Source organism: Pungitius pungitius, chromosome 15, assembly GCF_949316345.1.
Source record: "Pungitius pungitius chromosome 15, fPunPun2.1, whole genome shotgun sequence".
NCBI lineage: Eukaryota > Metazoa > Chordata > Actinopteri > Perciformes > Gasterosteidae > Pungitius > Pungitius pungitius.
This window is the reverse complement of record NC_084914.1, coordinates 4,910,059-4,925,430: the sequence shown is the minus strand read 5'-3', so window position 1 is coordinate 4,925,430 and position 15,372 is coordinate 4,910,059. Positions and strand designations below refer to the sequence as shown.

The window sequence follows — 15,372 nt, the reverse complement described above, 5'->3', positions numbered from 1 at the left end:
GAATATTCCCAAAATGTAAAGTTATTACTTTACATTTCAATAAGTGTAGCAGCCTAAAGCTGGAAGTTCACAGGATGCTGTTGTTGAGCTTCTTGCCACCAAAGGTCTCATTTATAGTCAATTAAACAACAGATTTTAACCCACTTGGGAGGAGAAAACTGTGATCACAAAAAAAAACAATCAAGAGAAATGTAATTTATTGACTAGGTGTCATGACCCGGCCTGGGCAGCCGTTACAAAATAAGGGCGACGCAGACGGTTCCCCCAAAAGAAAGTATTTTTTTAGCCCTTTGGCAAAGGGCCGTCCACACATGGGGCGACTAGGCTCCGAGTTGTGATCAGCAGACACACATGTGGCAAGAAGGCGGGGCTTTAAAAGGCGTCTCCAGTCAGCACTCTCAGGGCACCTGCCATTAAAGAGACATACACGCGAGTAATGCAGCACAGAACTAAATGTGTGAGAAGGTGAAGGATCGTCTGTCCATCACTGTTTCCTCTCTGCAGCTGTGAGCAACAACGGCTTTTGACCATAAACACAAATCAACTTTACAAGCGTTTCAATAGCAGTGCCATTTTATTGCAGATGATCAAATGAAAGCAGTGCACATGTGACGGAGCAGTGACATCACCAGGACTCAAATCCCTGGAAGTAGCTGATAAGGAGAATATCCACCGTAATCAATCAAATCACAGAACGGAGACCTCTGTCCATCTCTCTCGATGAGAGATTTCCACAAAACCGTTATGATCTGCAGACAGAAAGAAACACAGAGAAGAAGGAGTCCAGAAGAGCAGAGGACGAGCCCATCGGGGTCCTGGGAGGAGCCTTAAAGACACATTACAGAGGGGGGCTGTGCTTCTACTTACTCTGGGGGAGGAGGAGGAGAAGGGGAAGGAGGACGGACCTGTAATTAAGACATTTGAAACATTTCAGACTCATCTCTTTACTCAAAGAAATCAAAATCCCCCTTCCCCAAAAAACAATAAATTAAACTGTTTCTTTATAAAAGTATAAAGAAACAGATGGAAAGGTTTGAATTCTCAATAAATGTGGTCTTACAATGCCTCCAATCACACTATTGAATCCTGGTCTCCATCTGCGGTTGGAAGGTTTCTTCTGTTTTTTTCCAGATGTTTCCACGTTGCCCTCCTTCTCGTTCACCACATATACAAAAATGTTCATTTGTCATCTCCAAACTGAACTAAATCTTTGAATAATGCAGTCATTTAGATCACATCATGCATAGTTGGTAGTTAATATAACAGGTCTACTTACTGAGTACCTAAGGGGAAATATGTAAAGAAAGCTAAGTGAGCCTAAAGGGAAGAGAAGTTAGAGGCTGAGTTGTTAAACTACATGTTTGTTTTTACTTGACTTATAATAGAACATATACATTATTGCGCGTGATTTGGAAAACATTTATAGTTATGTCTATACCTTTATTAAGTTGATGAAATACTTCTTTAAAATGACTTTGTAATAATGTTATTGAATAAGAAGGAGGCTTCTTTTTTCTGAAGGCTAAACCTGAGACAAACTGTGATTGATCCACCTGGTGATCAAAACTTAATAAAAACTTAATTTCTCACATCATTTGACTCATTCTCATGCAGCACTTGTTTGCTTATTTGTCACGTTGCAGGAAAGTTGATCCTGAACCGTGAATGCAGTGAAATGATCAATAAGCCGAGTGTGAGAATCAAGGACCTGTTGACACACAAGAAGCTTATTGGAGTCGATGTTCTCACCTGAGCAGCAGGCTGCTGAGGATCGATCCCTGTGGAGCCTGTGACCAGCGGCACACCTTTGTCCATGGCGCGTGTGATGAAGAGCTCTGAACACGACGACCTTGAAATACTCGCTGGTGTTTGATCACTTCCACGTGAACAAAGGACGATTTGAGATCATTTCACAAGTCCAGTTTCATCATGTCAGACACACCCTGAAGTTCTTGTTTTCCTTCTGTCGTAATCTCTCTGCTGGACGTGTCACATTTTAGTCATAAAACTGTGAGCCTATTTTACAAAAAGCAGGTTTGTATTGATCCCCTGTGGTTGCATATAAACTAGGGCTGTCAAATGATTCAAAATTTTAATCAAATTAATCAGAATTTTCAGTGGATTAATCATGATTAATCACACCTGAATCCTAACCATTTTTTCTTTCTGAAATGCATACTAAAGATAAATAACAGGACACAGATACATAATTATCATTATTATCATCATTATTATTTTTTACATAAATACATGTTATTGATATTTGATTTTTTTTTTTAAATAATCAAAAAAAGAATGCACAGATTATTATCAAATAATCAAAGCAATGTTATTTGATAAGTTACAGACTGATTTCCCTGCATGGCTCTAGAAGGGTCTCGAGCCTCTGCAGTTTATCCCACTCTGCTGTGAGTTTGTGCTCCTGATGGTCCAGGGCTGCGATGACCAGACATGACCAGACATGTCAACCCTCCCAATGTTTCAAAGCCCCTCCCGAAAATCTCCCGGACCGACCTTTCTCCCGATTTCCACCCGAACAACAATGTTGCTGCACCACCCGTCACTGGGCGCGCCGTTTCAGACCGAACAATAATAAAGGTTACACCTTTAAGTCGAGCGCGGCGATTAGAACGACTGGCGCTGCAAAGAAATCCGCCAGCACCCCCCATTTCAGTGTGAAATATTCCCATACCTGGGAGGATTTAGGTCGCATTGGCTTCTCTTCCTCCGCATGTTTCAGAACAGTATTACGGGTGGTTAAAAACGTGACTTGAAATGGCATCATGTCGGCTTCTAGTAACGCGTAACGGGGGGGGCTTCTACTTACTCTGGGGGAGGAGGAGGAGGTGTAGTAGGAGGAGGTGTACTAGGAGGAGGAGGTGTAGAAGGAGGACCCTGTAATAAAGACTATGGAAACATTTCAGACTCACCTATTTGCTCAGAAATTTGGCCAATGAAAGTTTTGAAGACGAACTTCGTCCCAGAAATCTTACATGGGCTCAGAAAAAACTCCTTCCCCAAAACACATTCAACAAGGAGAAAACAATCAATGATCAAAAATCATTTGAAACATTTCAGACTCACTAATTAGCTTGAGAAAAAGAAGAAAATAATATAAAATCAGAGGAAAGGTTCAAATTCTCTTACCATGCCTGCAATCACGCTACGGGATCCTGATCTCTCTCTCCATTTGGAACGTGTCTGTTTGTGCAAAATCTTTCAGTAATGCAGTCATTTAGATCACATCATGCATAGTTATATGCATGATGTGCATTTGATATGCAGTTGATACAGGAGAAGCTCATTAGAGTCGATGTTCTCACCTGAGCAGCAGGCTGCTGAGGACCGATCCCTGTGGAGGCTCCATCAGCAGACGAGAAGGCTGTGATGAGCAGGAAGACCTGCAGAGACAACAGGACCAGCAGCACGCTCTTCTTCATGGTGAGTGAAGTGGAGAGTTGGATCCACACAGGTCTTTATAGACTCTCTGCCCACCAGCCTTCCATGAGGAGAAAGGGAAAGTCATTAAGAGAGTGTGGATACAATAACGCATCCACACAAACACAAACAATTTGAACGGGAAGTTTAGCTGATATATATCGGCTTCCTTCCCTTGGAGTCCCTCCCAGAACGTCTCCTGATTATGTCCTCAGGACAATGTGAGGAAATGTCCCTCCTGAGACGCCGTAGGTTCAGGCCCCTCCTACTTCCTTGTTTACTTATTTTTATGGGTATAAAGGCTGCGCATAACGACACTAAGGAGAATGCCGTGTCGGAGTCCAGTTGGACAACCCCTTGACCCAGTACCCCAGGGAGGCCCAAACCAGGGGTCTGTTTTAAGTAGGATGTTCAACAAACTCTGACTCAAACCCTAAACTCTGCCTTGATTTACCCTGAAAATAAATCATAAAGAAATATTGATTCAAGTGTCCGGCAAGTATGAACCGTAATTAGTAACAAAAGCAACACACTACTGCAGCAAAAGACAGAGAAACTGGGGAGAAAACGCTGCTCGGGGCAACGCTTAAGTTCCTCTATAGTGTTGTCAGTTAATATTTCATGTACACACTAGTCATAATCCATAAGTTTTACTAATTCCCAGTGGGAAAATTACATTTTTCACACTCTGTTAGAATGCACTACACACAGGCTTAAAATACACACCATGCTCATATTTATTCACAAGAATAATATTGCTAGTAAAAACTGGTACGATGGTATTGAACCTATAATGTATTTCATTCAGGTGCATCCTGTGGAACTCCTCTTCAATGGCTCTCACTGCTTTGTTCAAACGACGTTTCTCACGGCTCTGCATGCAGGAGCTTTGCAATTATTCTCCACATCACCGATGTTGTAAAGGAAACTGCCCTTTGAAAAAAAACGCTACATACAGAATGTGCTCTGATGTGAGAGCGTGTCCATGATGGGGGACGTTAGTTAGATGAGGACAGTCAGGTTATGGACATAAGACTAAACTTGCTTATTGAAACCCTTTGTTTCATTACATCCCTGGAATTGTTTTCTATGGTTGATATTTCAAGACTCTTTCAAATTCTGACTATCAAAGAGAAATGTGATGGTCTACTACCCCCAACCGGAGCCGAGCCATCCTCGGATGTAGGAACCTTGGATGCAGCCGTGGGCCCTGAACACTTGATTGGCATCAAAGGAACTGCACTCAGCTGGTTTAAATCTTATTTATCGAATCGATCCCAGTTTGTGTTTGTTAACGGTGAATCATCGAGGACCACCAATGTTGGTCACGGAGTCCCACAAGGTTCTGTGTATGTCCTTCAACTCTCATATAAAGAAGACTTCAAGGACCGCCTTTTTTCATCTACGTAATATATTGAAAATCAGGAACTTCTTGTCTCAAAGTGATGCAGAAAAACTAGTTCATGCATGTTACTTCTAGACTGGATTACTGTAATTCTTTGTTATCAGGCTGCTCTTGTAAATCGCTTAAACCTCTCCAGCTGATTCAGAATGCTGCAGCACGTGTATTAACAAGAACTAAGAAATGGGATCATATAACTCCTGTATTAACTTCTCTGCACTGGCTTCCTGTTAAATCAAGAATAGAATTTAAGGTACTTCTCCTCACCTACAAGGCACTTGCTGGTGAGGCACCGTCTTATCTTAAAGAGCTTGTTACACCGTATTGCCCTACAAGGCATCTGCGCTCCGTAGATGCTGGGCTACTTGTGGTTCCTAGAGTTTTAAAAAGTAGGATGGGGGCCAGAGCCTTCAGTTATCAAGCTCCTCTTTTGTGGAACCAGCTTCCACTTTCAGTCCGGGGGGCAGACTCGGTCAGTTCATTTAAGATAAAGCTTCCTCTTTGATATTGCTTATAGTTAGGGCTGGCTCAGGTTAGCCTGGACCAGCCCTTAGTTAAGCTGCTCTAGGCTTAGACTGCCGGGGGACTTCTTAGGACACACCGAGCCCCTCTTTCACGCTCACACTCTCAATCTCTCCTCCCATAATCATCCATGTTTTATTAATGTACATCACTAATTAAGCTTCTTCTGAATCCTTAGAATGAGAAATGCACAGGACCAAATTCATGTGCCTGTTTGTTTGTGACAATTAAAGTGTGTTTTTCCTTCTTCAATTTTGTTCTCTTTCTGTGTTACCTACCTTCCCTCCGGTCACTTCTGATTGTAATCCTCCACCTAATTATACATCATCACCAAGAGATTTAGTGACACACATTGCATCACTTTGTTTTTTTGTAAACGGAAATGTCACAAAGGTTACTTTAATGGAAAGTTTTAGGCTATAACATCTTTAGTATTCAGACGCTCCAATGAAATATTATTATATCATTATGCTGGTGTAAGGGGTAAGTAGAACGGGAGAAGGAGGCAAACCACTGTAAGAACAGCTTTCAAATAGCAATGTTACACTTTGCTCATTCAAAAACCTGATGCAGCAGTGGACATACAGCACATCAACCGGACAAAGGAATTATGGTGTGAATACATTCCTGCAAACTTGTTATAAATGTCATCAGCTGTAGTTTCAATCAACAGAATAAGTAGGGCTGGATAATGAGTCCACTAGATGGAGTCAATCAGTGTTCACTGTCTCCAGAAAAACAATGTGAAAAAATACAACTACAATCTATTTTGCTGACATATTAGGGGAAAATTTCTACTCTTTAGAGGATTTCAAAAACTTGTTACAACACTTTGTAACCCAAGTTGTCAACAAATCACATGAATTAGTAATTAGTTGGGTGGTCTATGCAACCACAGGGGATTAATACACACCTGTTTATAATGAATAGGTGCACGGTTTTATTGCTGACACGACAGATTACGACAGAAGGAAAACAAGAACTTCAGGGTGTGGCTGACGTGATGAAACTGGACTTGTGAAATCATGTGAAATGGTCCTTTGTTCACGTGGAAGTGAGTATTTAAAGGTCGTCGTCCTCAGAGCTCTTCATCTCATCCACCATGGACAAAGGCGTGCTGCTGGTCCTGTTGTGTCTGCAGGTCTTCCTGCTCATCTCAGCCTTCTCTTCTGCTGATGCAGCCGTTCTGAGGAGAGATGATCAGGAACAGCTGCTTTCTGCTCAGGTGAGAAGAACTATGCAGCAGCTGTCACACCTTTGATTCAGTTGGTTTTGGTCTAAATGCCAAACATGTTGTGAGAGAGTTCAGTTTGTTTTGGTGGTTTTGCGTCACGGCACAGATTAATATCAGTGACTCTGAGCAGCATGAGAGATGTTTCCTGCTTTTGTTGTACGTGAAGGAGGTGTTGCTGCCAAAGGGAGGAAAGGTCGGACAAAAAGGGACACCCAGCCCATCCGGCTGCTGGAGGAGGATCGGTGGATGCTCCGTGTTTCGAAAGGTAAAACAGATATATTTTTACATCTAATTTACAATGAAAAATATTCTTGAACCGGACAGAACCGTTTAGGAGACTTTTTCTCTTTGTTCAAAGGGTTCTCGACCAACCCCTCTTCCGTTTGATAAGGACGAATTAATGTAAGTGAACCAAATATAAATAGAACAGTTTTGATCCCTGTATTCAACAAACAGATTGATCAATAGATTGATGTGAACAGAAACAAAAGTTGATATGTTTTTTCAGCTTTACATCTCACTGACTTTTCTCTTTTTTTATTTCTAAGAAAGAAGATTAAAATCCAACCAGTCTTCCATCAAAACTGAAGCAGCACATGAAGAGCATGAATCTTCTCTTCAATAAAGCTGTTCTCTTTTGCTTTGCCATTTATCTATTTGGTGACAATAATCAATCATTACGTGATCAATACTCCCCCATACTTTCATGCAGAAAGAAATGGCAGCAATCCCTTTATTGTTACAGACGTTATTGAATTATTACATGTTGTCAATTGTTTTTATATAAAATACTTTTTGGGAAGTTAGATTTTTTTTAAACTAAATTACAATTCAAATTGTTATTTTGTACTTTAGTTTTGTTAAAAAATCAAGTGTTTAAAAAAAATGAATGCCTACCCTCAATCAATCAATTATATTTATACAGAGCAGGACAGAGATATTAGAGAAGAAAATTAAACTCACATTAATTGAGACTAGAAGTTTTCTTATTATTGAAAATCTGCTCAGTAAATGTTATAATTCTAGAAAATGCTTACAAATGTCTTCTGTTATTAGGATGGACAACGTGATTTTACTCTAAATGTTGTTAAGTGCATCAAATTGTTGCAAACAAAATAAAGTTCTTTAAATAAAAATTTGTATGTTTATTACTTCTTGTAAAACTGGGTAAACATTTGAACCTCTTTTGTGTCTGTGGGGGTGAAGAGGAACCTTTGCCATCACTTTATGCCGATACTGAATACAACTAAAGGCATTTCAGCTTTGTTGATTGACTGAACGACTACATTTTGTATGCTAAGCTAAACCTGTCCTGTTTGTGACTCAATGTGCAACAAACCGACTTATTATCTAACCGTCAACTAGTAAATAGAATATTCCCAAAATGTAAAGTTATTACGGTACATTTCAATAAGTGTATCAGCCTAAAGCTGAAAGTTCACAGGATACTGTTGTTAAATGTTGAGCTTATTGCCACCAAAGGTCTCATTTAGAGTGAATTAAACAGATTTCAACTCACGTGGGAGCAGAAAACTGATGACAAAAAAATACAATCAAGTTCTATAACGTTCTAGTCGGCCTTTGCTTCCTTGCAGAGACGGAGGGACCAAGCTGTTCATTTGAAACAAAGACGCTTCACAGGGAGCAACGTTTTGATCATTGTCGTCACTCAGGGACCAGCTGGGAAAACTTGTAGTGGAACAAAATGTGTGAGAAGGTGAAGGATCATCTGTCCATCACTGTTTCCTCTCTGCAGCTGTGAGCAACAACGGCTTTTGACCATAAACACAAATCAACTTTACAAGCGTTTCAATAGCAGTGCCATTTTATTACAGATGATCAAATGAAAGCAGTGCACATGTGACATCACCAGGACTCATATCCCTGGAAGTAGCTGATGAGGAGAATATCCACCGTAATCAATCAAATCACAGAACGGAGATCTCTGTCCATCTCTCTCGGTGAGGGATTTCCACAAAACCGTTATGATCTGCAGACAGAAAGAAACACAGAGAAGAAGGAGACGTGTCACCAAATGGCTTCAACCGACTAACTGAGAGAATTGTGGGACTAAACGTGACTTGAAATGGCATCTTGTCGGCTTCTAGTGACGCGTTAGTGTCCAGAAGAGCAGAGGACGAGCCCATCGGGGTCCTGGGAGGAGCCTCGAAGACACATTACAGGGGGGGGGGGGGGGGGGGGGGCGCTGTGCTTCTTCTTACTCTGGGGGAGGTCTTGTTGAAGGAGGAGGAGGTGTAGTAGAAGGAGGAGGTGTAGTAGAGGGAGGAGGTGTAGAAGAATAATCCTGTAATAAAGACAATTAAAACATTTCAGACTGACCTATTGGCTCAAAGAAATTTGGCCAATGAACGTTTTGAAGATGAACATCGTCACTCAAATTTGACATGGGTTCAGAAAAAACTCCCTCCCCAAAACACATTCAACAAGGAGAAAAGAATAAAAAAAAGATGAAAAGTTTTAAATTAATTCCGGTAGAGCAGAGGGTCTACTGGGGGGTCCTGTGATGAGCCTCAAAGACACAACGTAGAGGGGGGGGGGGGGGGGGGGGGTGTGCTTCTTCTTACCGTGTAGAAGGAGGACGAGATACGAAATAAAATGCATTTGAAACATATCAGAATCACTTATTAGCTCGAGAAAAAGAAGAAAAGAAAAAAAATCGGAGGAAAAGGTTTAAATTCTCTTACCTTCTCTCCAAGTACGCCACAGGATCCTGGTCTCCCTCTGCAGTTGGAACCTGTCTGTTTGTGAAAAAAAAGTAGTTAATATAACAGGTCTACTTACGGAGTACCTAAGGGGAAATATGTAAAGAAAGCTAAGTGAGCCTAAAGGGAAGAGGAGTTAGAGGCTGAGTTGTTAATAATTTCTAATAATTGTAAACAATTCATAATTGAACGTATCCATTATTGCAGAAGATTTTGAAAGAGCAGGTAGTAGTGTCTATAGCTTTATTAAGATGATGAAATACTTTAAATTACTTTTAAAAATAGGAATGAATAAGAAAGCTACTTTCCACCCGGTGATCAAAGCTGAATAAAAACTTAAAGCAACTTAATTTCTCACATCATTTGACTCATTCTCAGCCAAGTCACACAATGGTTGATACTGAACAGTGAAATACTAAGCAGTGAAATGATCACCGAGCAGAGACTGAGAATCGAGGACCTGTTTAAGCTCATCAGAGTCGATGTTCTCACCTCAGCAGCAGAAAGAACGATCTCTCTGGAGGCTCCATTATCAAAAAAAGGAGTCTGTAATGAAGACAATGGAAACATTTCAGACTCACCTATTTGCTCAAAGAAATTTGTTTTGAAGATGAACTTCGTCCCGCAAATTTGACATGGGCTCAGAAAAAAATCCCTCCCCAAAACACATTTAACGAGGAGGAAATAATCAAAAAAACAGAAGAAAAGTTATAAATTCACTCCAGTAGATCAGAGGGTCTACTGGAGGGTCCTGTGAGGAGCCTGGAAGACACAACATAGAGAGGGGGGGGCTGTGCTTCTTCTTACCACGGACCCCTTCAACAAAAATCATCTGAAACATTTCAAGCTCATCAGAGTCGATGTTCTCACCACAGCAGCAGGAAGATCGATCTCTACGAAGGCTGCCTCATCAAAATAATCCTGTAATGAAGACAATGGAAACATTTCAGACTCACTTATTTGCTCAAAGAAATTCGGCCAATAGACGTTTGAAGATGAACTTCGTCCCGCAAATTTTACATGGGCTCAGAAAAAACTCTCTTCCCAAAACACATTTAACAGGGGGGAAAACAATAGTAAAACAGATGAAAGGTTTTAAATTCACTCCAGTAGAGCAGAGGGTCTACTGGGGGGTCCTGTGAGGATCCTCAAAGACACAACATAGAGGGGGGGGGGGGGGGGGGGGGCTGTGCTTCTCCTTACCGGGCGCTTCTGAAACATAAAACACATTATGTTTCAGACTCACTTATTAGCTCGAGAAGAAGAAGAAAATAGAATAAAATCAGAGGAAACGTTTAAATTCTCTTACAAGGCCTGAAATTGTGCTGAGGAATCCTGGTCTCTTATTGCAGTTGGACAATGGAATCCCTTTTTTTTTCATGTTGCACTCCTTCTCGTTCACCACATATATAAAAATGTTCATTTGTCATCTCCAAACTGAACAAAATCTTTGAGTAATGCAGTCATTTAGATCACATCATGCATAGTTAGTAGTTAATATAACAGGGTACTTACTGAGTACCTAAGGGGAAATATGTAAAGAAAGCTAAGTGAGCCTAAAGGGAAGAGGAGTTAGAGGCAGAGTTGTTAATAATTTCTAATAATTGTAAATAATTCATAATTGAACGTATCCAATATTGCAGGAGATTTTGAAAAAAACAGGTAGTAGTGTCTATAGCTATATTAAGATGATGAAATACTTAAAATTACTTTTATTAATAGGAATGAATAAGAAAGCCACATCATTCTCAGCCAAGTCACACAATGGTTGATACTGAACAGTGAAAAACTAAGCAGTGAAATGATCAGCGAGCAGAGACTGAGAATCGAGGACCTGTTGATACAGGAGAAGCTCATCAGAGTCGATGTTCTCACCTCAGCAGCAGGCTGCTGAAGACCGATCCCTGTGGAGGCTCCATCAGCAGACGAGAAGGCTGTGATGAGCAGGAAGACCTGCAGAGACAACAGGACCAGCAGCACGCTCTTCTTCATGGTGAGTGAAGTGGAGAGTTGGATCCACACAGGTCTTTATAGACTCTCTGCCCACCAGAGAAAGGGAACGTCATAAAGAGGGTGTGGATACAAGAACACATCCACACCAACACAAACAATGTGAAATTATTTGGAACCTTGACATCAACTTCTGGGAAGTTTCGCTGATTTATCTGCTTCCTTCCCTTGGAGTCCTTCCCAGAACGTCTCCTGAAGGAAATGAAATGAGATTGTAGCAGATTGACTGGTCGCAGGTGGTTTCAATCACTTCATTCTCTTTGGACCAATCATGAAGTCACTGCATGCTATATAGGCGGGGGGTTTGACATCTTGACCCGTTACTCTTTGTTGCTGGAGGTACATTCCGCTCTGGGTCCTCTCGCGTTCGCGGCGCGCTCACGGTTGTGCAACAGGTAATGTAGTGTGCTTAATTGCTCTTTTACTTTGGCCTTGGTTGCGTTGGGATGACCATTAGAGTGTATTGTCCCTTTGCAGTGTCTCCCTGTCACCAACCCAGGCTTTCCTTTAATGGAATCGGGTTGAGCGGTGCCGCTGGTAGGTCGGACAAACCTTTCTCCTCTCATGTATTTTAATGAGTTGTTAAGTAATCTGCCGTTTTATTGTAGGCTGTGTGTAGCTGTATGAGGGCGGCAGGTGTACGTGTGCGACACTCCCTGACTGGTATGTATGTATACCAGTGGCGCTGTAGTGTTTATGTTTTGAAATCTAAAACAGTAAATTTGGTTTTGTGCACACCAGGGTCGTAAAATTGCTTCGCCGTGCGCTGGTATCTGCACCAACCCCTCCCTTCCCTGCCACGCTGCTGTTTTGTCTCCGTTTTATTTGATTCCAACTACAACTTGTAGTTGAAGCGCCCGGATTTGTCGCTCAAAGTGTCGGGCAGGGCTGTCTGATTGCGACCAGAATGATAGTTTGCCTTCTTTTTGGGTCGCCTGTGTTTTGCTACTATGTATATGGAGTTTGTTATGTTTATGGGTTTATTTGTTAAACTATGATTTAAGTGATTTTGGTTTATATTTCTTTTGTCTACGTTCTAATGAAAAGACTAATTTTGTTGATTATATTGTCTATTGTCATAACTGGTTGGTAGGCTCTAGGCAGCCATTTAAGACACCTTTGCTGCCTAGATTTGCCTTGAAGTAGTTTTTGTTTATTTTTTGGTTTATTGATTTACTTTCCCTCCCAATAACTGCATGCTCTCTTCCATAGTTGCTGAGTGCCGAAGGTGGTGGTGTCGGTGTCCCAGGTGGTGGTGTCTCCCTCGCGTGTGCTGTGTTTTCCCCCGTTTGGTTTAATTTGAGTTTTGCTTGCTGTAGTGTGTGTTTGTGTGTGCACGTGTGATTGGGGTGATCCTTCCCTGAGACCCCACACCCCGTTGGCCCTGTCCCTCCACCGGTAAGGCCTCAGTACCTATTTTCCATATTTAGTAGGTCGGGTATTTTAAATGGTATTTTATATTTGATGTTTTAGTAATTGTAGTAAATAAAATTATTTTTATAACGGAACTACGTCTCTGGCTTCACGCATAAATCGAACCTGTGTGCTTTCTGCATTTAAATTAATTATAGTACGATCCCATTCTCGGGGTGAAATTCCCCGGGTGGCGTTGCCGGTGTCATCGGTGTCGAGCGGGCCAAAAAGGCGCTCCACACCCACAGAGTTCCACTCGCCACAATCTGGCGTTGCTGGCAGGATATGCACTTTTGAAAGCCATAGACGTTTGTACCTGTTTTACTGTATTTGGATAGTGTAACTATTGTATTGTGGGTTACTGTGTTTAACCTTGTTTTCTTGTGTTTTATTTATTTTTGAGACAAAACAGCAGCTGGCTTCTTCCCACTTCTGTGGCTCTCGACGAATTGCTGTTAATTTCCTGTTCGGCCCCATTGTATCAGTAGGGCTTCGTTATGGGCGAGGAGTTACAGGAGTTGAGAGATTTAGTTGCACAGTTACGAGCGGATAATGAGAGGATGCGCCAGGAGCAGAATGTCAATACTCCTGGTCCCAGTTCTGCGGCCCCTACGATTCCCACAGTTAATGCCCCCGTAACTGAGCGACTGATTGTTGTACCTCGAGATAGAAAATGTCCCACGTTTCGGGGTAGATCAGGTATAGGGCTCACAGAGTGGCTTGATGAGGTGCAGGCCTGCATGAGGGCGCGCCATCTGTCTGTTGCCGATCAGGCCTTTTTCTTGTTTGACCATTTGGAGGGGGAAGCACGCGAAGAAATAAAGCATCGGCCTAGTACAGAGCGAGGTGACCCAACCAAAATTATAGAGGCATTACAGGAGTTGTATGGTTGTTATGAGTCATACGTAGCCCTCCAGGAAGCTTTCTTTTCTAGACGGCAGCAGGACGGAGAGACACTGCAAGAGTTTTCCCTTGCCCTAATGAGTCTTATGGCAGCCGTGAAACAGAGTGCCCCTAATGGCATGCCAAATTCTGAAGTATTGTTGCGCGACCAGTTTGTAGAGCACGTGTTTGAAGGTGCTCTCCGCCGTGAGCTAAAACAGTTGGTGCGCCGGAAGCCTACTATGGTTCTACTTGAGGTCAGGGGCGAGGCCATCCGGTGGGAGCGTGAGGGTTTGCCTGGGGGTGTTAGGGGCCGAAGTCATTCCGTCCCCTCCGCCTTGGGCATGCAGTTTGGAGTACAGTGTGGTCCTCAGGGTTTGAATACTTCGCAAGCGTCTGATCTGAGTGAGATGAGAGAAATGTTGAAGCTGCAGCAAGAGCAGTTAAACCAGCTTACTCAAAGCATTGCTCTCCTACAAAGCTCACAGCCACGCAATCGTCCACCTTATAAGGGCCCTGTTATATGTCGGCGTTGTCAGCAACCAGGTCACTTTGCTAGGGAGTGTGAGGGGATACGTGCCCCACCTCACACTGAGCCTGTTCTGTCTGCTCACCAACAGTCAAGTAGGCAATTGCGTCACCTTTCGGAAAACTAGCGCCCGCCGTATTGCAGAGTCACAATGCGGAGGGGGCAGCCACTGGCTCGGAGGTTATCCCAAGTGTTTTGGAGGAAGTTCCTAAATTGATTTCCTCTTGTCCACATCTGGACGTGACTATGGGAGGGGTTGATATTCCGTGCTTGGTGGACACTGGATCCATGGTGTCTACAATTACAGAGCGCTTTTTCCTCCAGCAGTTTAAGCCGTGGGGTAGAGAGAAACTCCAATCTTGCCACTGGCTACAGCTCCGAGCAGCAAATGGGCTAGCTATCCCTTATATTGGCTACCTGGAATTGGATGTTAAACTCTGTGGTAAGTCAATAGCAGGGTGTGGTGTACTGGTGGTTAAAGACCCTCCCGGTGATATGTCACTTCACGTCCCAGGTGTGTTGGGAATGAATATTATCCGTAGGTGCTACAGAGAGCTCTTCAGTCAACATGGTTTTGCCTTATTCAACCTTCCCTCTGTATCTAGGGCTCCGGAGCCTGTCGTGAAGGCATTTCAACGGTGTCACCAGGCTAGCGAGCAGTCTCCCCAGGATGTTTCAGGCAAGGTGAAGGTTCGGGGTAGGAAGTCCTGCCGCATTCCTGGTGGCACGATGAAGACCATCGCTGCAACCTGTTCAGAGCAGTATTCCGGTTGTACTGTACTGTTCGAGCCTTTGGACTCTGGTTTGCCTGCTGGACTGCTAGCTTCCCTGGCCCTGGTTCAGGTGGTCGGGGGCACTGCTTCCATACCCATTGTGAATGTTGGGGCCATCGATGTGATCCTGTACCCTCGCACTGTTGTGGGCACCCTGGATAAGGTCAATGTTGTCAGTTTGCCTGCAGGGGTCACCGAAGTGCCATCGGTGGTTGCCACGGTGAGGTCTCAAGCTGTTTCTCCTGGAGTGCATGACCAGATTGAGGCCATGGACTTGTCCTCACTGCCCGCTGAAGAGCAGAGCCAGGTTCGGTCCTTCTTACAGGACTATACCCCTGTCTTCGCCACCCATGATGGTGACCTGGGTTGTACAAACCTGATTGCTCACGACATCCCTCTTTTGGACGATGTCCCTGTTCGGCAACGCCATAGGCGCATCCCTCCTT

The 15,372-nt window shown here is 42.9% G+C and overlaps 1 protein-coding gene and 1 long non-coding RNA gene across 4 annotated transcripts in view; one reads left to right on the top strand and one right to left on the bottom strand.

The window, feature by feature from the left end:
* Positions 1-8,206: 8,206 nt before the first annotated feature.
* LOC119209317 (zinc finger homeobox protein 4-like) overlaps positions 8,207-15,372 on the bottom strand; it is a 21,151-nt gene continuing 13,985 nt past the window's right edge. The window contains exons 1-7 of one of the 3 annotated variants that reach the window (XM_062557575.1): positions 11,449-11,510; positions 11,195-11,358; positions 10,190-10,240; positions 9,812-9,865; positions 9,302-9,355; positions 8,819-8,901; positions 8,207-8,586 (exon numbers count right to left, since the gene is read on the bottom strand). In XM_062557575.1, coding sequence (XP_062413559.1) covers positions 8,580-8,586; positions 8,819-8,901; positions 9,302-9,355; positions 9,812-9,865; positions 10,190-10,240; positions 11,195-11,311 — 366 coding nt within the window. In that variant the 5' untranslated portion in view covers positions 11,312-11,358; positions 11,449-11,510 and the 3' untranslated portion in view covers positions 8,207-8,579. Of the gene's footprint in view, positions 8,587-8,818; positions 8,902-9,301; positions 9,356-9,811; positions 9,866-10,189; positions 10,241-11,194; positions 11,371-11,448; positions 11,511-15,372 lie in introns of those variants that run through there. The other 2 variants (XM_062557574.1, XM_062557573.1) reach the window with 2 other exon arrangements.
* LOC134105098 (uncharacterized) overlaps positions 11,546-15,372 on the top strand; it is an 8,385-nt gene continuing 4,558 nt past the window's right edge. The window contains exons 1-3 of the long non-coding RNA XR_009942438.1: positions 11,546-11,724; positions 11,807-11,866; positions 12,542-12,727. This is a non-coding gene — a long non-coding RNA (uncharacterized LOC134105098). The remainder of the gene's footprint in view (positions 11,725-11,806; positions 11,867-12,541; positions 12,728-15,372) is intronic.